This window comes from Megalobrama amblycephala, linkage group LG17 (assembly GCF_018812025.1).
Source record: "Megalobrama amblycephala isolate DHTTF-2021 linkage group LG17, ASM1881202v1, whole genome shotgun sequence".
NCBI lineage: Eukaryota > Metazoa > Chordata > Actinopteri > Cypriniformes > Xenocyprididae > Megalobrama > Megalobrama amblycephala.
Genome location: NC_063060.1, coordinates 21,797,632 through 21,822,016, shown reverse-complemented (window position 1 = coordinate 21,822,016; position 24,385 = coordinate 21,797,632). Strand labels below are relative to the sequence as shown.

Here is a 24,385-nt window from a genome sequence, read left to right as displayed (position 1 = left end):
AACCTATAACCTGTGCTTAGGTACCTACATTTCCTTACCAGATAGGGTCTTATCCTACTTTATCACCTCATGCTGCCTTTGTCACGTGGAAAGAAGACTGGATGCAATAGCAAGTTAATCACTTTAATAGTGCTTCACGCCAGGTAGTCAGATATATACACACAGTATAGTCACAACACAGACAGCAGGAGAGATGGTAACACAGGGACTGGATGGGCGATGGTGTCCGTGGTGAGTGGTGCTCCGTGGTGAGAATCCGTGAGATGAGATGAGCCAGGTAAATCCAGAACGAGTATCCAGGGGGAACAGACAGGAAACGGCAACGAGAACTCCAACTCCAGGAAACAAGAAACACGGTAACACAAGACAACACCAGGACTCCAAAACAACGATCTGACAAACATGAGACGAAAGACAAGGCGTTAAATAGGCAAGATCTAATAACCCACAGCTGCCGCTGATCAGTAATCAGCGGCGACGCCCACACAGAACAATCAGGTGACACACCCCACAACCCACACACAGACAACAGAATGACACAGTGGATCTGCGAACCGTGACAGCCTTTGGTGGATACTAAAAAGTTAGTACAAGAAAACAGAATTAAGACACATGCACAGACAGACATTAATGTAAATACTGAATACAGGTGTATGCCTTTAGATAATGCACATTTACACACAATGCTGGAAATCTGTTGAAATGTGAGAAAAATGAATGTTTATAAGAGTTAAAGGGAGAGTGGTATTTATTTTGTTGGGTAGAGTGTGACACCCTGAAGGTCACAAATCCTTTTATGTATTTGATTATTTCTCTTTATGCATGTAATCGACTGATTACATGAAATGAGAAAATGTGAGGGTAAAGTTGAGCATTACATCTTGGTTATACTCATTGAATTTAAGTGTTTATTGTGTATTACTGGAGGCTAGCTCAAGTATTTAATTCAAAAGAATAGTACTTTTTTTTTTAATGACACATTCTCATTAGGATATAGGAAGAGTATGGTATTGTAATATTAGTTTACGGGGACTAAGTATAAAATATATCCGGTAATAGACTTTAAAAATGTATAGAGAAGTGAAAGCATAAAGTAAGAGCCAAAACAAGGGTTTGGTTATGCAATATATACAATTTATTGATATTGCTGACCAAATGTAAGGTTTTGGAGAATGTTTATTGCTGAATAGAGATATTCGTTAAGGTTGAACAAGACATTATGGTTAAATTATTGTAATAAAGCCATTAGAAGAGTGGCTCCATTGTGAACAATAGCACATATTTGATGGTCTCGTTATTTCTGTTATATAGACTTTAACTGCAGCGCCGCCAGCTGGGCAGCGGGCGTGCTACATACGGATGGCCACACTTTCCCTCTGATCTGCCCTCTTGGAGCTCGATAGTGCATTCATTATTCATTTTAATTTTAATTGGTCTCTATTTGGATCGGAAGAATTCACAGAACGAGCTTCCAGATCCAGAATGGGACTTTGGAGTTGGAGAAAGAATGAGAGAAAGGGTTATTAAGCTCCGCTTTAACCAACTCAACCTGCAATTCCCATGATCAAAGCCGCCGTGTCGCCTCGGTAAACATGGGACTTGACCCACGGGGTGCAGATTTCTGACTCTTATCCTTTAAGAACAGAGTGAGACGGGAGCAGACCTTCCTTATTATGAATGCTCACAACACAGTCAGCCCCATGAAGAACTGATTCACATGATCTGTCAACACTATGGCACAACATTATGGTGCAGCATTAAAATTTGCTCTAAAGGAAACTTCTATTTCATGCATCAACATCTCTTCTCATCTCTGATGACGTTTACAGGCATTAGGACGGTCACTCACATGAGATTGCAGCAATAGCAAAATCAAAAGAAAGAAAAGACTACTGAAACTTCTATTTCATGCAGACTTTAATTTTTAATCTAGAGATAAAAATAGAAATAATAATCAGAACTGTAGACAGCAGAAAATATCTGACATCCAAAAAATATATATTTTTTCATTTCTGTTAAAAATTTCTCACAAAGTGAAACAGTTGCACTTCTTTTTCTCAAGCAACAGAGTGAATTTTTAATGAGCATGTGCTGAATGGGTGTAATTGGAGGAAAGAAAAATCCTTATCCTAGAGACCAATTACAATGATGACTAGTTACATACAGTATGTTGAATCTTATAGCATATATTTGTGGCAGAATCAACCTTTCATTTAATACAAAATCTAAAATAATGACATCAAGAATGTTCAGTAGAGTGACTGATGAAAACATACATCAAGGTCATATACACCCAATACCAAATGATGTAATGTAAAAAATTTATATTTTACCCAATGAAAAAGTAAAATCACATGGACAGTAAATATGTAAATACAAAAAAATGTGATGTAAACAAATCTAACCAATGACATACAATATTTTGTTTTATTTCAGCTGATTTGCTGTTAGTCTTCTGGATTTATCATTGCACCAAAATGAATGATAATTAGCTACATAGAGTCATGTATTTTTGAAAATCAAATGGAGTTTATATAAATTTTACTAAATTCTTACAAGACAAAATAAGGCAAATTAAAAATCCATCAGTACAGAGTAGGACAAAACTTAATAACATGGCACTTTCTTAAATTTTTATCATCAAAATGGTCACTTGAGAAAATAACTACAGTACAACAAAGAAAATAAACTGATTCTAGTGATTTTTTTTTTTTTTTTTTTTGTAAGAAAATGGACACAGATATATCCAGATAGTAACTGTCTTTGAACCGCTTTATCTGCAACACTTCTTGATTCAATGAAACTTGAAAGGACCTTTTACTCTGACAGATTCAGAGTAAAACAAAAATCAACCCTGGAGAGGAACATATGTATACAGTAGATCTTATGAACCACACTGAACTTGCAACACTGATCAAATCAAATCTCAAAACAGAAAAAAACCTCCAGACCAGAGATTTTAAAATTCAACAAATACATTTTGACATTCAAAAACATTGACAGTATCATAATACACACTGAAGCTAGAAAATGGTAGATATTTTGATTATTTGAAAATTATTATTAAAAGTGTTTCATTTTTGAATACCATAAACATCATATATCACCGTATAAAATCTAAAAGAGAATGTATGTCGTTTTTCAAAAAAAAAGAAAAGAAAAAAGCCATTGAAAGAAGTTTTCTTTCCTTTGAGAAAAACCTCACCACAACGCCAACATACAGTATAATGTTTATAAGAAAAGCAAAATTATTTTAACCAATGCTTTTTGGCTTCTCCATATGTAGAATGCAACTACATAGCTTCCTAGGTGAAAAATCATCACAGTCAAGAAATTAAAATTTTAATGCATCCGTGAATTAGAAATGTCAATTGAATCAAATGCACAGTTAAACTTTGATCTCACTGGTCCATTTTCCCATATTGTGACAGCTCAGTATTATTTTACAAAAAAATATTTCATGTCTGAAGTGAATAGTTAGTGGCTGCTGGTAGACAGTCAATTTTCAAGTCCATTGCAAACTAAAGGTGCTCTTTATTCATTAAAATAGATATTACTTTCTCTATTATCGGTCATCAGAGTTTTTGAAATGTCCCACAGAGCTCAACACAGCTCAGCAGTTATTTTATGTCCCATCTGCACCACTGTGATTTTTGGATTCTTCTCAATGTTCAGAGTGACTCTTCCTAAGGATGAACATGCAAATACAGGTTTAGTCAACAAATAAATAAAGTTGAAGTAAAAACGTTTATGGAGATGAGAGACAAAAAACTGTGCGTTTACAACAGCCCCTCTTATCTTAAAGTTTTTAAAGCCTCTTTGAGGAACTAGCACACCATAGAGTGTTTTTCTACTGAAAACTGACAGTAGGAAGGTTTCTATCCTGACACCACATTTATCATGCCATCTGTTTAAATAGTTATCCCAAAAGGAGGATGCTTCTGCACTATTAATGGTTCTCACAATTGTCACTTCAAACCCTAAAAGAAGGGGCTGAGCAGAGGTCAACCCCAAAGCTGTGGTGTGGTTGTCACTAAATCTGGCACATCACCTTAGAAAAGGTCAGCTCAGTGATAATGGCCATGGACTGCCCTGTATCAGACACTGGAGAAACGGCAACCAGTGTTTTCTTGGCCATTTGCAGTCAATCAGTAATACTCTGTAATGGCCCAGTTATTCATGTCTGAACACATGGGGAATCAAGGGTAGAGGAGGAAAAGCATCTTGGATCTTGGGAAAGCCCAAAGTAGACATTACTAGGTTTCCTGGAGGCAGTGCAGTAGTCTGGTACCCACCTGAAAGTATGTTATACTGCTAACATGTTGTCGGTCTTTACAAACACATGCTTCTTCTGTAGAAACTAAATTAAGTCCCTTAAGGATAGATGGATCACCCTCAACTACAGAACATTGGTGTGCTCCACAATCCAGGTGAGCATCCATGATCCCCTGAGTATTCTGTCCCTCCAAATGGCCAGTCAGGGAATCCAGTCAGGAACCATCTGTAGCCACTACCATTCTCCTCACTGGGATATTCACCAAATGGCCCTTTTGAGACAACATCTTTTTGTTTCTCCACAGATGCAAAGTCTGATTACTTTTCTGTATGACTCTCAACTTCACTCATTTGAGTTATTTAGGGTGGAGTAAAAAGGTTCATCCATACTTGCAGTGCCCATGCTTTGAAAAGTCTCCTGGGTACTATATTTATTGCAGATATCATACCCATTCACTTTTGGAACTGAGACAACCCTCACTGCTTGCCTAATTGGAAAGATTGTGGCAGAGAAGTAAATTCTGTGGAGTCTGAAATTGTGTCATTTTTAAGGAGTTAACTAAATTAATCAGATAATTTAAACAGACATTTTTTCAAGGTTTATAACAGATTCTGTCTCTCTCATGATCTGGTGACAAAATTGTGTATATCAAACAGTCATCCCAAGTTTGAGAGTATCTTTAGGCCCACCACCTATAAAAGGTAAAAGGGGGCTGACACTACCCTGGCACATTAAATATCCATGTTTGGTTCCATGATCTACAAAAATTGTGTTGTGGTTAGCATCTTGAAAGGCAAAAGCTTTACCTGAAGACTGCCACCTTTCTTGGGACTGAGGAAATATTTCAAGTTGTTTGTTGATATCTAACCGATAAATTGCCTTTTTTTTTTTTTTAAAGAATTACTGTGCCTGGACTGGATCCTTGACCACAATCATGTGGACCCCTGAAAAAGATGGAGGTTGTTGCTGGAACTGAATTTCTTATTGTAGCGAGTACCTTGGGATCTGAGTTCAGGAATGGATGGGGAAAAATTCTGGTGTCTCTACCAATATTGTTCTGTGGTTCCCCCATGAGGCTCTACATCCCTGGGTGTCCACGTCTTATCCTTAGACATCCTTGACTGAGGGACGAGCCGCAAAGTCTATAGTTTACTCCTTGTGTCCCGACTTCACTTTATCAAGCACAGACTGAGAGTCTTGGTGAAATACAGCCTATTATTATAACTGGCATGCAAGTTACAGTAGTTCCCTTCTGATATTATTGGGCAGGTAAGTTTAATCTAACCTGATCTGTCTGCCAATTCATAGAATCCTGGTTTTCTGGATTTACAACCTTCTACAGACTGGCCAGGACGATGGCCAGTGCACTACACAATCGGGCAGCCTGTGTCACTGTATTTTAGGTCCGACATACTCTTTCAATCTCCTTCTGGGGATGTCATGGGTTATCAGTCATCTTGTCTAGGCCCAGGGGTGCTGGCATTTCATGCTCGTGTAGTGCTGGCATTTCACTGGCATACCCCACTCATGCCTGCACTGAACTGAGATGCAGCTTTGGGATTGTTCCAAACTTCACTGAGCATCTATGAATAATCTGCAGCAACAGCAACAGAGAATGAAGGTGGGGCTGAGAAACCCCAGCCTACACTACTTGCAATACTGATGCAGCTGATGTTTCAGCATGTGGCATTCAACACATAGGCTTGTGTAGAACAGGGATGTTTAATTCTGCTCTATTGGGGCCAGTGTCCTACAGAGTTTAGCAACAACCTGCCCCAACGCACTTGCCTAGAAGTTTTAAAGACCTTTGTTAGCTGGTTCACATGCATTTAATTAGGACTGGAGCTAAACTCTGCAAGATAGTGGCCTTCAGGAGGAGGATTGGAAACCCCTGATATATTATTTTGAAGAAGGAAGTGAGGAAGAGAGGAAACCAACCCAGAAGACATCTCCCTTAGGCATCTAGCTGCGAAGAGTCTGGAAGGCTTATCTGAGCATCTGGTGGTTTCTCATCAGTGCTGAGAGTTTGAGCACAGGCCTCCTGTAAGAAAGAGAGAATGGCACGACTGATGAAAAATAACAACAACAACAACAAAAAAACCTTAAAACAGCTGAATCACAGCCATGCTGATACGACCATAACACAGTTGAGTATACTTTGAAAGCTGTGCAGACACAACTGTGCGAAAGATGGAGCCGAATGTGGAAAATTAAGTATACCTGTGCCTTTACTCAGAGCAAAGACATGGAGCACAGGTTACTATGGCAGTGAACACTAGAGGTCTTCACGGGTCCAAAAATTCATACCCGAACCAGAAGAGACCCGTAAATGTGCTACATGGAACCGACCCGGGCCCGACTATTATTTTGAAAGTTGGACCCGGACCCGTGCAGAACCGAGAAATGCCATAAATGTACTACCCGGAACCAATGCGGACCCGTCTATTATTTGAAAGCTGGACCGAACCCGGCCAGGAAGACACAGGCCCGACTAGACTCGATCGGCACATAGATCTATTCCACAGCAAATTGCTATTAATAAGTCAATAAACAAGTTGCGAAAATAAAACGTTTTTTTCTAACCTAATGTTAGTAGCCTTCTCCCTTGTACCTGACTGTGATGCACTTGCCAAGAAAGTTCATCCGTTATTCCTCTCTCCGACTGAAATGCTTAATCCACTCATTGTTCCAGCTTTACTGGAACACTTGCTGTCATGATGACAAATGCGACTTTGCAGTTTTGCATTTTGTTGTATCTCGAGTCAACTCATATAATAAAATAACTTTGACTGTTTGCCCTTTTGAACTATAATAACAATTGCTTGTTCAGTGACATGGCCGCTGACGTTAGCATTACTTATTTGCGATCATTTCTGTGCTTTCTGAGCCGAGTCTGACCAAAACTTTAGATATAACAAGACGGTTCATTCATAATATTATAAAAATAGGAGAAAGAAATTGTTTGCATTACTGTTGCACACAACAGGAATAGGAAAACTCGATGATTACCATTCGCTTGCATTAACTTTGCCCGCTCTGCTTCTGATGGCAAGGGTCGCTCGTGTTTTTTTCACCTTATTTCCCGGCTCATACTTTGCAAGTTACAAAACACACGCACAACGCTGACTGACTCCCAACATGGCCGAGTGATCTCCGAATCAGAATGGCTCAGGTATACACAGAATGTTAAACAGACCCGGGAACCGAAGTAATAGATTGGGACCCGACCCGGACCCGTCTGACCATTTTAAATATAGACCCGAACCCGTACGGGTCCTGGGTCGGGTCTCGGGTCCTCTTTGTAGACCTCTAGTGAACACTGGTATAAGCCAACCCACTCACATGGTACCTAAAACTTAGGGTTGGTGCAAACTAATCTAAATCTTACTTGGTTAGCCAGCTAAACCGGCTTCATGGTACAGGCCCCTGCTTTCCTATTCCCCTCCCACCTTTCCTCGCCCAATACTTGAGTAATACATCAGCCTAATACATCAGTAGGTACATTTTATGTATAAGTTTTGAATGATGATCTGTGACAATTTTGGTGAAGATAGAACAAATATTTTAGGAATAATAGATAAGCAGAAAAAAGTACAAAACCATTTACATTTTATTTTGATGATCCTCTTTAGACATGTTGTTGATTATAGTTGAACTAACGTTGCACCTATATGTCATCTAACTCTCATTAGAGTATTAGTTGAGTATTTGTAGACAATTAGGGGTAGGGTTAGTAGAATAAGTTGACGTACTTGCAAAGCAACTTATAGTCAGTATGATGTCTGTTGTCGGCAGATATTAGGCAGACATGTTACTAATACTCTAATGAGAGTTAGTTGACATGTAGGTGCAACATTACTTATAGTCAACAGAATGTCTAAGGAGGACCATCAAAATAAAGTTTTACCAAAAAATCTCTAGTGAAACAAACATAACCATTACCAAATCTTCTGGCTCATTGACTGAACTGTCTTTTGCAGCCAAGAGTGATAGCTCTGTTGAAGGGGCATCTGTTGGGGACATGGTTTCCTGCTCAGGACCAGGAGTAGCACCTATGGAAAGGGAATCAAATGAGTAAGAATAATGCATGTCACATGCTAAATCTCAATCTTTGGTCGTAGTGTTTTGAACTCACAGGAGTCAGTTGGGGATAGTGGTAATGACCCTGAAGTCAATTTCATCTGTGAAAAATCAAGCTCAGCAGTGCAGTCTATTTCCTCTTTCCCAGAGGGCTGTGCAGTGTCGTGTTTGCTTGTGCAAATGTGAACTGCTATGGATTCCTCCTGGGGGTCCTTGTTTAGGGCATGCTTAGATTCACTCTGCTGCAGGCTAGAATCTACAATGTGCTGAGGACTCATGATGTTCGACGAAGCCTCAGGAGGTTCACAGGAGTGGGGGCGCATGGCAGCTATGGGGACCAGACCCTGAAGCACTGCGGCTGGAATTGGATGCGCCCCCATGCCAACTGTCTGGGCTGGTACAAATGCCCACTGCTGCTGGCCAGTGGCCGGAGAGTGGAAGAGGTTTGCCTGACCCCAAATCACAGGCTGGCCTCCAGGAAGCATCTGGGCCACCTGCAATGGTGCCTGAACCCCGAAGGCCATTTGAGTAGCCTGGGAAGCAAATGATTGTTGGGTCCAGTGAGCAGCCTGGATAGCACCCATGGTCATATAACCTGAGAAACAAGAACAACCTTTAAGAACCAGTTTCATTATTAGCACTGATTTTAAAAAAAATGGCTGCACTTTGGTGAAAAATACATTTTACAGTGGAACTGTCAGGAGATATCGGACTCGAGAGGGAGAGCGAGATGGATGAATAACAACACAATGCTTTATTAAACAGTGTCCAAAGCAGGCAAGTATACAACAACCAATGAGCAATGCAAATATAATGCTTCAGTTCTTGGGTTTGCAGGTGAAGATAGAGGAGATGACTTCAAATGGTAAGTATATCCACATACACCTTTTGGTTGCCTTAAGAGTGAATGAATAACAAACTATGTCTTTTTCTTAGAAGGATTGCGGGAATGCTGGAGGAATGCTGGAGACAGAGAATAGATGGGGGAACTAGGAGACCGGATCCTGGAGAAATCTCAGAGGATAAAAAAATCAGGTAGTCAGGTAGGTAATCCGTAGTCCAAGTCATAGACCAGACGAATGACTGAGGCTGAGGTGTGTGCTTGAATACTGTGGCGATGAGCATGCTGATCAGGTGCAGTTGATGGCTGACTAAGTGCAGGTGATGAGCAGGAGGAATGCTGGGAATTGTAGTTTTGAGTGATATCCCTGGACTATTTGTGTGTGAATAGAATATGGAGAGTATGAGGGAAAAGCTGAAAGGGGAACTGTGACAGGAACTAAGTAACTCTCAATAGAAAATTGCAGTTGCTATAGGTTACCTGAGGGCACAGCCGGTGGGCTAAAATGGGTAAAGAGTTCTGGGCGGTGTTGACGTCGTCTCCTTCCAGGATCCAGTGTGGTAGCAGGCGACGCTGGCATCTGTGATGAAATTGATGCCATTTTTTATTATATATGATATTTTGATTTTATTAAAATATTTTAATTAAATATTACTAATTTTAAATTAAATACAATATGTATAGTCAGAATTTTCATTTATTTATTTATTTATTTATTTATTTTATTTTATGATGTTCCTTGAGATTCACTTATAATGTTAATAAAGTTTGTTTGTTTTTTTGCAAAAGAAAAAAAAGAAGATATTTTGAAGAATGTCAGGAATGCTGGGTACACACTAAAAGTTTTTTGAAAACTTATAAGATTTTCAAAATGTCAGACCACAAACATGAGAACAAAAAAATCCTAGATTTAAAGGTGCCCAAGAATGCTTTTTCACAAGATGTAATAAAAGTCTAAGGTGTCTCCTGAATGTGTCTGTGAAGTTTCAGCTCAAAATACCCCATAGATTTTTTATTATTATTTTTTTTAACTGCCTATTTTGGGGCATTTATTAACTATACACTGATTTTGGCAGCGCGCCCTTTAATTCGCCTCCTCCCTGCCACACGAGCTCTCGACTATATTACAGTGCATTTACAAAGTTCACACAGCTAATATAACCCTCAAATGGATCTTTACAAGATGTTCGTCATGCATGCTGTATGCATGCTTCGAATTATGTGAGTAAAGTATTTATTTTGATGTTTACGTTTGATTCTGTATGAGTTTGAGGCTGTGCTCTGTGGCTAACAGCTAATGCTACACTGTTGGAGAGATTTATAAAGAATGAAGTTGTGTTTATGAATTATACAGACTGCAAGTGTTTAAAAATGAAAATAGCGACCGCTCTTGTCTCCGTGAATACAGTAAGAAACGATGGTAACTTTAACCACATTTAACAGTACATTAGCAACATGCTAATGAAACATTTAAAAAGACAATTTACAAATATCACTAAAAATATCATGCTATCATGGATCATGTCAGTTATCATTGCTCCATCTGCCATTTTTCGCTGTTGTTCTTGCTGGCTTACCTTGTCTGTGCACAGATCCAGACGTTAATACTGCCTTTCCTTGTCTAATGCCTTGAACATGGGCTGGCATATATGCAAATATTGGGGTCATACATATTAATGATCCCGACTGTTACGTAACAGTCGGTGTTATGTTGAGATCCGCGTGTTTTCCGGAAGTCTTTTAAACAAATGAGATTTACATAAGAAGGAGGAAGCAATGGAGTTTGAAACTCAATGTATGTCTTTTCCATGTACTGAACTCTTGTTATTTAACTATGCCGAGGTAAATTCAAATTTTGATTCTAGGGCACCTTTAACCATTTCGCTCCTACAGAAAATCTGTTTGTGTGTGGTGTGCTGTCTTTGTCACATCATAGCACACCGCACACAAACAGATTTTCAACCAGAGTCCTGACTGTGAACAAGAGGAATCTCGCAAAATCTCTTGAGACTTCAGGCAGGTAGAAATTGCGTTGATAGTGTTTGGAATGATTTTGGTATGTTTTACAGGACACGTTGTATAAACACTCGTACGGTTGCCACAAATCGACAAGCTGATCCTTCATCTCTGCTGTCCAAATCCATTTAAGTTTAAACTGCGCCATAACTGCGTTCGTTATGCTTCTGTCAGCTCGCTTTCTGATGGATATTGTTTCATTTCACATGATAATCTCCAGAGCATGCGTGCGTTTGTCCTTGGGGTTCCCCCCACACATCAGGATTTCTGATTGATTCGTGATCGGGGTGCCTGCGATGTTCTTCCTAACAGATTCAGTCACTCTTAACACACCTCACACCACAGGAAAATCTGATAAAATAATCTGTAGAACCATCAAGATAATCGTGAGATTACCTAGGATTGTTGGAAGGGGAGAAATCGTCCCAAAACTGTTGTTACCCATATTCTTCAAAATATCTTCTTTTGTATTTGGCAGAAGAAAGAAACTCATACAGCTTTGGAACAACTTGAGGTTGAGTAAATGATGAGAGAATTTTCATTTTGGGTGAACTATCCCTTTAAGTTGGGTACTATTAAAATATGTAATTTAATCAGTTTGCATTAAAAGTGAGACTGACCACAAGGTTGATTGTTCTCCTGGGGTTTACTTACTGAAAGGATGTCTGGGGGGGTGGCCATGTCACCAAAAAGATCAAACTGGTTTATATTCTGCAATACAGTCAGGGAGAAAGATAAAGGAAATATAAAGCCATACTGGAAGGCATTCTACAACACATAACTGCAACTATCTGCACAAGTTCAAAGAATACTTTTGGATTTTGAGTTAGTGCTCAGTGAGGAGAGCAGTTCACAAATGGAATAGTTATTAATCCATTAGTGGATCAACAATGAAATAATGCTTCGACAGTGGAAATACTATGGAGCCCATAAAGGGACAAATGCAAAAAAAAGCAAAAAAAAAAAAAAAAAAAAAAAAAAAAGCTAGCTTATTCGTTTGTCATTTTTTTTTTAAGAGTGAAACTCCTCTTTATATAATGCAACGCTTTCTAAAGTCATTTATGTCTATGGCTGTGCTTGCAATAAGCATTGTTAGAACTGAATTAAGAAAATCAAAATGCGTTAAATCCAACAAAGTGGTTTAATCGTCTGAAATACGAAATTTTTGTATACTTTACTCTACCAAGAATGGCCGTTAAAGGTTTATATGGTACAATATAAATATACTGCCCTAATGAAATCCAATTTTTTTTTTCACTTTTTACTCTACCAATGTTTTTTTTATGAACCATTAAACTTAGCATCAATGCACACTGAGCTACTGCACCAACAACCCATTTCAACGTGCGGTTTCTTGGCTGCCACAGAGTTAAATTCGTTAAAGCAGACTTAAGGCCTTGAAATATGATGTACTGTCCAAATAAAAAACAAATTTTAAGCACTGTATCAGATTTTTTTATGGAGGCTCAAATTTGGCAAATAGGACAATGCACGCAGCCATATTGCACCATGAGCCCATTTCTCAGCCGACACAGATGCAAGTGGATATAAGCCCATGATATTAGAGGTATACTGCCTTAACGAACCAAATTTTCAGCTACTTTATTAATTAATGCACATCTCTCATTTTCTTCATAGTTAAATGGCAGTTACACACAAAGGAAATAGGTTATAGACAGTATACATGAACCGGAAATTATACCGTGTGAGCACGCAAAAAAAAAAAAAAAAAAAAATACGTACTCAAGTGAAAAGTTTCTTGTTTCTCGTGTGCACACAATAAAGTCTGTATTTTTTATTTTTGCAAAGGTCCCTTTAGGGGCTCCCTAAAATACAGTAACTACTACACATGCTCTAGTGATTAACAAGGGAAGGTTTCAATGAGGATAATGATGACATTTGAATGACACCAACTACTGAAGGGGATCAGTCAACAAACATAAAAAAAAAAAATAATAAATAAAAAAAAAACAGAAGGTACAATCAATGAGGTGGGTGATGACCACTTAACCAGAACCCAATGTGTATGCAGAACAGAAAAAAAGAAAACCAACACAATGGTCATGTTCTGTAGAAAAGCTAGCAAATCACACCAGAAGACACAGGTGTTCAAAGATTCAAGCAAGATCAATGTTTGGCACATGTGAGCAAACATTGCAGAAGATTTATGCAAAGAAAGCTCCAGGCACTCGATAGGCTCCGACTGAATGAACAGACAAGCAATAACACTCTGTGAAATGGATTGGTAATCATTTAACATGGATTCAATCTGGTGAAAGCAATGCTCTGTTTTGACTTTTATAGATCTGTCTGGGATTTTGCAATGTATGCGTGGATCTTCAATTTTTTTCCTCCGTAAGATTGTTATAAAATAATAACCTCTAGAAATTTTAGGAAGACATCCCTCTTTTTTTGTTGTTCAAGCCAATCATCATCTTTATTTCATTTGGTCAAAAAAACCTTATTAAAAATATTTGTCATTAATGCAGGCAATGCTTTATTTTGATAGTCCACTTTAGACGTTCTAATAACTATAAGTAACTTTGCAACTACATGTCAACTAGCAGTCAGAGTATTAGTAGACTGTCTGCTTAATATCTGCTAACACATTATTATAAGTAATTTTGCAACTACATGTCAGCTAACTTCTAACTTCTACTAACCTAACAGCCTACTAATTATCTAATGAGAGTTATTTGACATGTAGTTGCAAATAAATGAGAGTTTGTTGACTTATTGTTTATTTAGTAGAATATCTAAAGTGGACTATTGAAATAAAGTGTAACCTTTAATGCATTGCAATTGTCACATTAACTTTTTCAAAATCCATGCAGTACATCCATACTAGAGGTGAACCCCCAAAACAAACCTCTGTTTTATTATCCCCTCATCCATTTCCCTTGTATAATGTTGCTACTTTAAATAATACCGAAAGACTCACAATGTGGACAACAACAAAGTAATATTTTAGTACAGCAATCGCTTTCAATTCGCTATGGGATTCAGAACCAATCATTGAAATCTTTAAATGAAGAAGGGAGAAGAACACTGAGAGGTTTGTTTGATGGAGGTAAGGGACTGGGAGGTTGAGCGAATGTTTGAGATATGAGAGAACCTACAGTCATATGGTGTTTTGGAACATCATAGATCCCATCTTTCTGATGACTTGTGGGGACCTAAAAATTATAGTAAATTAACACAAGGCTACTGCGGTGCTTCAGTAATATTTCATTAAATGTGCACTGCATCTATTGCAGGTATGTTTGAGTATACTTTTTAAACTGACAGATTATTGAACATTTTAATTTGGGGAGATAATATTATAGGAAAACTATTTTTAGATTCCCCTTCTTTGTGATGCTATGGCTGCGTCCGAAAACTGGAAAATGCTGCCACCTTAGGACACATTTGTAGGTAGGAAGGCATCAAGGCATGTCTCAATTTTTGAAGGAAGCATAGATGTAACCTTATCTGCTTTTGATATCCCACAATCCTGTGCGTCCATTCTGTAACAGTTGAGCTAGAAAAATAAAGATGGCATCCGAAAGTTGCGTTTGCTGGTCAGTTTGTGTAAAAATGTACGATTTTGACCAACATTTTCCAATTTTGATGTCATTTCTAGCGAGAAATTACTACTGTAGTTAAATATTTGTTTAATTCTCACCAAAGCTCACACTATTTTGCTTGTAGATCATTAAACTGTTACGCTGTCTGTCCGAAATCAGTTTCGTGAGGTGCCTTCATGCACAAACGCTGTCATACAAGTCATTGTCTTAAAAGGCAGTGAGGCAGCAAGACAGCTACCTAGGTTTTCGGATGCAGCCCTTATCTGTAGAGGTGTGGGCGAAGAGGGGAGTGGCTCAAGGAAGTACCTGGTAAACGCTCTCCTCTGATTGGTGGCCATGGAGGGGCTCGTGTCCAGCTTCAAACACAATGTACTACAAGGAGTTGGGAAAGAAAATGAGAAAGGCCCCATATGGAACTAATCAGACAGAGACAACACTAAGAACATTCATTGCTGACTATTTATCAATAAAAATTATTTTGTATCTTTTGTAACTGTAGGCTGGCCCTTTTTGTTTCCACAGGATAGAAGATCAACAATATCTCATTCATTTCTTAATTGTTTTTCTGTTGTTTCTCCTACTTCTCATCTCACAAGTCTCCCATTTTCAGAAGAGATGCCAAGATACCAAAATCTGTGATCAAAAGTCAGAACACTGATCAGGCATAACATTATGACCACCTTCCTGGTCTCCCTTTTGCTGCCAAAACAGCCCTGATTTCAATTCAATTCATCAGACCAGGCCACCTTTTTCCATTGCTCCGTGGTCCAGTTCTGATGCTCACGTGCCCACCGTTGGCGCTTTCGGCTGTGGACAGGGGTCAGTATGGGCACCCTGACTGGTCTGCGGCTATGCAGCCCCATATGCAGCTCCATTAACTTCTTGAGCAATTTGAGCTACAGTAGCTCGTCTGTTGGATTGGACCACACGGGCCAGCCTTCACTCCTCATATGCATCAATCAGCCTTGGCCACCCATGACCCTGTTGCCAGTTCACCAATCTTCCTTCCTTGGACCACTTTTGATAGATGCTTACAACTGCAGACCGGGAACACCGCACAAGAGCTGCAGTCTTGGAGATGCTCTGACCCAGTTGTCTAGCATCACAATTTGGCCCTTGTCACACTCACTCAAATCCTTACACTTCCCCATTTTTCCTGCTTCTAAGATATCAACTTTGAGGACAAAATGTTCACTTGCTGCCTAATATATCCCAGCCACTAAAGGCAGGAACACACCAAGCCGACGAACTAGTGGCGACGAAAGCAGACTGCGGGGTTGGCTCACGTCAGCAGCATCTGTGTCCAAAGTTGGCCTGACACACCAAACCAACGCTCGACAGCCGACGACCAAGTAGCACGTCCGTTCTGCGCCTGCGTAAGATGAAATGCCTTTCCGAACCAGCAGGTGGCAGTAGCTGAACAGCCAATCAGAATGATCAGATGGCCCGACGGACCGACGAGCTCCGACGCCGATTCAACATGTCGAATCGGCCAAAAAAAAGTAGACGAGGACCAACTTCAGCCGACGGTGCAGAACACACTGAGAAAACTTAGTCGGCTGACGAAGAAAAACTGCCCAACGACCGACCATTGGCTTGGTGTGTTCCTGCCTTAACAGGTACCGTGATGAAGAGATAATCAGTGTTATTCACTTCACCTGTCAGTGGACAAAATGTTATGCCTGATCAGCATAACATATATTATCTCTATACTCTTAATGTATGCATAGATTTTTTCTCCTAATTTTAAGAGAAATCTATCTAAAAACATGAGAAGTTAATACTTAACTGACAGTTCCATTAATGCTGCACACACACTACACACTGTTAGCCTTGACTGCCAACAGTTAACAGAGATCACCAACAAAATCTTGAAATTAGAGGCAAATCATGGCTTGTTCACATGAATGAGAGATATTTAGCAGGTTAAATATCTAGACCTGCGTTTGATACAAACGTTTTAACTGGAACTGACATCGGTGGAGATGGACTGTTGCGCAAATTAAAAAGCAATACAACAACTTTGGAAGTCATGTAGTGTATGGGCGGTATAAGTCTCCTGGGCAGGAGAATTTTCTCTGATAATATTATATAGAACTAATCTAAAATAATATACATTTAATTTATAACAATGCAAAAATAACATCCAGAAAATTACTATTTCAACAGGTAAATACACTGGACTTTTTCCATCACAAACTGGTGCAAATTCTTCAAAGCTTAACTAAACCAATTTTGAGCTTCTATCTAAGGGATTCTGTTTGGAGATAAAATATGGATGGTTAAATGACGGGTTAAAGTTGTCTGTATTCAGTGTGAGCGAGTGAGCACTGGGTTCTACATATCAGTACAGTACATCCAGTGGGGCTGTTTATGACTCTCAGTAGAACACAGAACCACAAAACATGACTGCATATCAATACACTGCCAATGACAGGAGCTGAATGGTTAACAGAAGTTCTGTAAGAATCAACTGCAAACAATATCAACAACACTTAAATGGAGGAGTTAAATGATAATAAAATCAAATAGAATGTCAGTTCTTAATAAAATCAGGTTAAGTGGTAATTGAGATTGGCGACCACTCACCTGATAGACTGGATCATCAATCTCATCTTCCAGAATCGTCTGTGTCAGTCATTAAGAAAAACAGGCATTATTGGAAGTACATTTTTAGCTTTTTTTTTTAAAGCCAGCGCCAGCATTTTTGACTATTTTCACAAATATTTCCCAGAATATTTTGTTGTATGAATATCTGAACATGCAATATATCAAAACAAAAAACAGAGTAGATCAAGTCCATCAACACCCCCAAAGGTTCACAGTCCTATACCTTGTCCTGGGTCGACATTACATCCAATAACATTAGGCATTTTTGTCTTCTATGCTGTTTAATGTCAGATGATAGCATTATTTTACATGTGCATAAGCAATGATTTTTATCACTTTCTGCCGGTGCTTCACAGATTCTGTACTCTTTTGGAAGATGTGTAACAGCACCCTCTACCGTATAACATTGAAAACATGGATTGCCAGAAATTTCCATCAATGGTGGAGAAAGAGTTAAAAATGAAATTATAGAAAAACAAAACAAACATACACTCTGAGAAAAAAATAGCAAAACTTTTACCTTTCGGGGTACAACAACTCGTCGATGGGGCATAACCCTTAAAAGGATATCTTTGTATCTTTCTTACCCCTAAAAGGTTCATAATAGTACCTTAAGGTATGTATTGCTATTCTAAGGTGCACCTTTTAGGGGTAAAAAGATACAAAGTTGTCCTTTTAAAAGTTATGCCCCAGTGACAAGCTGTTGTACCCCTAAAGGAAACATTTTTGATTTTTTTTTTTCTGAGAGTGTGTGGAACTGAAAAACATCATAAGCAAACCACTCTTACTTCTGGAAAAAGAAAAGGTCCACTCTCCATTCACAAGGGTGTTGGTAGATTTTGGATCTGCCACATCTTTTATTCAATCATCAATAGCTGATATCATTAATAGCTGATATAAATAGGGCAATTAACTGGCCTGGTTGGTAGTATATCCGTATATCATTAATTCATTAGTTGTAAAACTAACTGCAAATAAGCAGCTTGTTTTTCCTCTCCTCTACAAAATCATCAGTGACTTAAAGGATTAGTCCACTTTCAAATAAATATTTCCTGATAATTTACTCACCCCCATGTTGTCCATGTCCTTCTTTCTTCAGTCGAAAAGAAATTATGGTTTTTGATGAAAACATTCCAGGATTATTCTCCTTATAGTGGACTTCAATGGACTTCAAAGGAATTCGCCATTCCGCCTTCCGTATTCTTCAAAACGCTTACGCTGTATGTTCTACGCCTTCCCTATTCTACTTATGGAAAAAACGGAACTTGCACCGCGTTCGTTCTGTAAGTTGAATAGGGAATGCGTAGGACATACAGCGTAAGCTTTTTGAAGAATACGGAAGGCGGAATGGCGGAACCATCATTTGTGTTTATAGAGCATATACATTTGTATTTTTTTTTTAAGAAAATTATCATTTCACTAGATAAGACCCTTATTCCTTGTCTGGTATCGTTGAAAGCCCTTTGAAGCTGCACTAAAGCTAATTTTGACCTTCAACCGTTTGGAGTCCATTGAAGTCCACTGTAAAGAGAATAATCCTGGAATGTTTTCATCAAAAGCCTTAATTTCTTTTCGACTGAAGAAAGAAGGACATGGACATCTTGGATGACATGGGGGTGAGTAAATTATCAGGAAATTTTTATTTGAAAGTGGACTAATCCTAGAAGTGACTGAAACGGAAACTGCTGCTGTAAACATAATTTACATGAAAACGTATTCTTTTGTATTTTCAACATGATGGCATACAATCCAAACAATGGAACAGTTGTTCAGCCTGTAGTCAAGATAAAAGGAGTTGTAAACTTTGATAAATCTCTGAACCATCTCAATAAGTTGGCCATGCATCCAGGGTGTTTCCCTGCCTGCGGCCCAATATAGGCTCCAGCATCCCTGCGACACTACAAAGATCAAGGTGTCTGGCAAATGGATGGATCTCAATAAGTTGTCAATGTTTTCTCTAAAGGAATGTTTTACAGCAATTGTGGCAGAGAAAATTGCTGTTCAAAACACGCTCTTGAATGATTTCTATTTCATATGAGAGATTGTAGGATTTATCTGATTTATATGTCAGTTGTTTCTGGCAACCCACAAAGAGTCATCAGCAATTTATGAATAATGTTTTTGAAGAACTTAGTTCAGGGTCTTACCTGATAGATGGCTTGTTCACAGTGCTTGTCCTTCTGAGACTTTTTTTGTGACTCCTCCCTCTGTTTGATGTCATAGACAAGGGTGAAAAGGTCACGCAGGTCCAGTATAACTGGCTCTGCCTACAAGAGGATAACTAAGGTTAAAGAAAAATAGTGTCGCTTTTAACAAGCAAGATTAATTTAGAAATATTATGGTCTATGACCACAAACCGAATGGCTTGTCTTGATTGCCACAAATTTGTGGTTGCCTTTTTTCCCACACACATAGCCAAAGGCGCGATGGTCCCTTGTGTCCTTGGCAATGTAGGAGATTTCGTGTACTGAGTGGTGGTGTTGTAAGACCTGAGGATTGGGGATGTTATCACATCATTATGTCATGAACAGTTACTAAAACAAGGCCATTTTTATATTACCAGTTCATGCAAAAAAAAAAAAAAAGTTGAATTTTACATTTGAATTTTAAAGAGTATCCAAAGTCCACCCAACATTGCTCAGAAAGGAGTACTCTGACACTGGGGTGGAGAGAGTTATTACATGAGCGGAAGCTGAAGAAGAGGGAGTCTGTGGCACCAAAAAGGCACCTATGCACTGCCCACAAATATTTCTCGTGTGACTGTGTTTTTGGCTTCCAAAAAAAAAAAAAAAAAAATCTATTATCGTGCTATTTTGCAGCTGAATATCACAGTCTACACCTTTCCCTTTTCAACACACAGCCCACCCTTGCCCATGCCTACATCTACACACAATTTTTGTAGCAGAAACTTCACCATAAATGCATTTAAAAATCCTAAGGAAAAAAAATCTACCTGCTAACATACCTTTGATTCAGTATGTGTTGTGTGAATTACTGTGATTCTGTGAATGATCATTAGATGGCAGTGTAACTCAATGAGCAGGAACGTGGAGGGAGACTAGTTCAGTTCAGTTATGGAGTTGTAGATGAAAAGTTCACATGCTTCCATGCATTAAATGCTTGCTGTCTGGATTCAGTTCATGCTTTATTCTTTTACACACATTACAACATAAAAATATGTCATTTTCCATTTGGATCAATTTGCATGTGCAAAAGCACTGTGGTTTTTTTAGACAGTGTGTGTGCTTGACTGGCCTGACTGCAGTTCATTTTTAGTGCATCATGAAGAGGAGAAACAGAAAATGATGGCCACGGACTGTTGTGAAGTCTCGACCAGTAGGGTTGACCATATGCATAAGAAAGTAGTTCTACATGCAAGAGCATGGGGGAAAAAAGCGGAAAAAAATTTAATTGAACCTAGGATTGTGCTGTAGTACGGAGCCCCACACGACATGCAAGAAAAAAAATTAAATCGTGCGCATGATTTACTATTTCGTTCCCTCGGTTTACTAATTTGTGCGCACAATTTACTATTTCGTTCCCTCGGTTTACTAATTCGTGCGCACAATTTACTATTTCGTTCCCTTGATTTACTAATTTGTGCAAACGATTTACTATTTCGTCCCCTCGGTTTACTAATTCGTACGCACAATTTACTATTTCGTTCCCTCAATTTACTAATTTGTGCGCACGATTTACTATTTCGTTCCCTCGATTTTCTAATTCGTGAACGCAATTTACTATTTCGTTCCCTCGATTTACTAATTCGTGAACGCAATTTACTATTTAGTTCCCTCGATTTACTAATTCGTGCACGCAATTTACTATTTCGTTCCCTCGATTTTCTAATTCGTGCACGCAATTTACTATTTCGTTCCCTCGATTTACTAATTCGTGCAACGCAATTTACTATTTCGTTCCCTCGATTTACTAATTCGTGCACGCAATTTACTATTTCGTTCCCTCGATTTACTAATTCGTGCACGCAATTTACTATTTCGTTCCCTCGATTTTCTAATTCGTGAACGCAATTTACTATTTCGTTCCCTCGATTTACTAATTCGTGCACGCAATTTACTATTTCGTTCCCTCGATTTTCTAATTCGTGAACGCAATTTACTATTTCGTTCCCTCGATTTACTAATTCGTGCACGCAATTTACTATTTCGTTCCCTCGATTTTCTAATTCGTGAACGCAATTTACTATTTAGTTCCCTCGATTTACTAATTCGTGCACGCAATTTACTATTTCGTTCCCTCGATTTACTAACGCAATTTCATTTCGTTCTATTTCGTTTACTCGATTTAAATTCGTGAAATTCGCAATTTACTATTTCGTTCCCTCGATTTACTAATTCGTGAACGCAGTTTACTATTTCGTTCCCTCGATTTACTTTCGTGCACGCAATATTTCGTTCCCTCGATTTACTAATTCTATTTCGTTCCCTCGCAATTCGTGCAAATTTACTATTTCGTTCCCTCGATTTACTAATTCGTGCACGCAATTTACTATTTCATTCCCTCGATTTACTAATTCGTGCACGCAATTTACTATTTCGTTCCCTCGATTTTCTAATTCGTGCACGCAATTTACTATTTCGTTCCCTCGATTTACTAATTCGTGCGCACGATTTACTATTTCGTTCCCTCGATTTACTAATTCGTGCACACGATTTACTATTTCATTCCCTCGATTTACTAATTCGTGCACGCAATTTACTATTTCGTTCCCTCGATTTACTAATTCGTGCAAACAATTTACTATTTCGTTCCCTCGGTTTACAAATTCGTGTGCACGATTTACTATTACGTTCCCTCGATTTACTAATTTGTGCGCACGAGTTACTATTTCGTTCCCTCGATTTACTAATTTGTGCACACAATTTACTATTTCGTTCCCTCGATTTACTAATTTGTGCGCACAATTTACTATTTCGTTCCCTCGATTTACTAATTCGTGCACGCAATTTACTATTTCGTTCCCTCGATTTACTAATTCGTGCAAACGATTTACTATTTCGTTCCCTCGGTTTACAAATTCGTGTGCACTATTTACTATTACGTTCCCTCGATTTACTAATTTGTGCGCACGAGTTACTATTATGTTTCCTCGATTTACTAATTTGTGCACACAATTTACTATTTCGTTCCCTCGATTTACTAATTCGTGCGCACGAGTTACTAATTCGTTCCCTTGATTTATAAATCCACATGATTTAGCCTACTATTTTTTTCTGCATGTCATGTCCGGGGCTCCGTACTGTAGTACTGAATATTAGCATGGCTGTAATTACCTGCTGTCTCCTTCCTACAGATGAATCACAGTTATGCTGATATTCAGTGTTCATATTGCTTATATTTAGAGCAGTGTTTATCTGACACAACAAGGATCACAATTAGGGTTAAAGAGATATAGGATTTACACTAATAAAACTAGAATACACTTCTAGAATACTCTTACCCCTGATCTCTCATCATAAATCTTGATTCCACCAAAAGACACAGTCAAGAATATTCTCTGTTTGTGGTTCCCTTTTGACCGTGCTGAGGCAGCAATTCCCTGTAGCAATAAACAATAAAAATAAGTATGAGAAGAATTACAAGCAAGCGTGGATAAAAATGTGCTGTAAAGGTAAATTCTCACTTCATCAGCAATATGTTGACATACTTTGAATAGCGGGTTTCTGCGTATAGTGTTCTGCATAATATGTATGGTCACTCTTGTTACTCATTCAGCACTTCCAAACATTTGAAAGGGATGTGTATAATTTGCTAATTTTCTCAGAATTCTGAGGGCAGAAATGAAACAGATCATGACTGAAGTCTGAAGCAGACTCTATCATTGTATTCACCTTGTGTTGAATAATAAAAAGCAATTCTAAGCACACTGCATGGTCACTTGGAGCAGGTTTGAAACTTTGATCTGTCTCAAGACAATACTCAGTGGCTTAACTGGTAACACTTTAGAATACTGATCCTTCATTAATGAATAACTACACAGGAACAAATGAGTAATGCATTATTAACACTCTAGTAACTACTATTAACTAACAAGAAACTCTGATGAATGAATTAGTAAGTAATAGTGCTCAGTTGAAGATGGTAGTTCACTATTAGCTAATCAGTAACTAGTTTTTTTCATACCTCCCAGAGAACTACTAAGAACTACTATATACATGTTTGTAATTAATGTGAATAATGAATTATGTATAATTAATTCTAGAGTAAAGGCCTTGGTAACCCACTAGTAATGACTGAATCATTACCAAATACTTAAGAAGGAATTACTAATAATTTGGATCAGTATTCTAAAGTGTGAAACATGATAACTCTCTAGTAACTACTGAAGTCATTGTAAACTTTTGAGGTTTTTGTAAAGTATTGGATAGTAATAACTCAAGAGTTACTACATAACTCTAAAGTAACTACTTCTTATTTGGATCAGTATTCTGAAGTGAAGATCATAGTAACCCACTAGTAATTACTTAAGAGTTACTACATCCTTCTAAAGGAAATACTAATTATTTGGATCAGTATTCTAAAGTGAAGATCATGGTAACCCACTAGTAATTACTTAAGTGTTACCAAATATATCATAAGGAATTACTGTACAAAAACATACAAAAACATCAAAAGTTTACAAAGACTTCAGTAGTTACTAGAGAGTTATCATGTTTTTCACTTTAGAATACTGATCCATAATTCATTATCAATAATTAGTAATTATTTGTAATATTAGTAATACTTCAGTCATTACTAGTGGGTTACCAAGGCCTTTACTTTAGAATTAATTATACATTATGCATCATTCATGTTAATTATGAACCTGTATATAGTAGTTCTTAGTAGTTCTCTGGGAGGTATGAAAAAACAGTAATTACTGATTAGTTAATAGTGCACTACCACCTTCAACTGAGCACTATTACTTACTAATTCATTAATCAGAGTTTATTGTTAGTTAATAATAGTTACTAGAGTGTTAATAATGCATTATTC

At 38.2% G+C, this 24,385-nt stretch overlaps 1 protein-coding gene across 1 annotated transcript in view; it reads right to left on the bottom strand.

The window, feature by feature from the left end:
- Positions 1-24,385, bottom strand: part of LOC125250468 — an 82,027-nt gene that overhangs the window by 26,101 nt on the left and 31,541 nt on the right. The window contains 12 exon segments of the mRNA XM_048163061.1: positions 6,215-6,233; positions 6,236-6,317; positions 8,219-8,328; positions 8,412-8,951; positions 9,678-9,777; positions 11,868-11,924; positions 14,333-14,389; positions 15,086-15,151; positions 17,369-17,407; positions 19,537-19,656; positions 19,747-19,878; positions 22,851-22,949. Coding sequence (XP_048019018.1) covers positions 6,215-6,233; positions 6,236-6,317; positions 8,219-8,328; positions 8,412-8,951; positions 9,678-9,777; positions 11,868-11,924; positions 14,333-14,389; positions 15,086-15,151; positions 17,369-17,407; positions 19,537-19,656; positions 19,747-19,878; positions 22,851-22,949 — 1,421 coding nt within the window.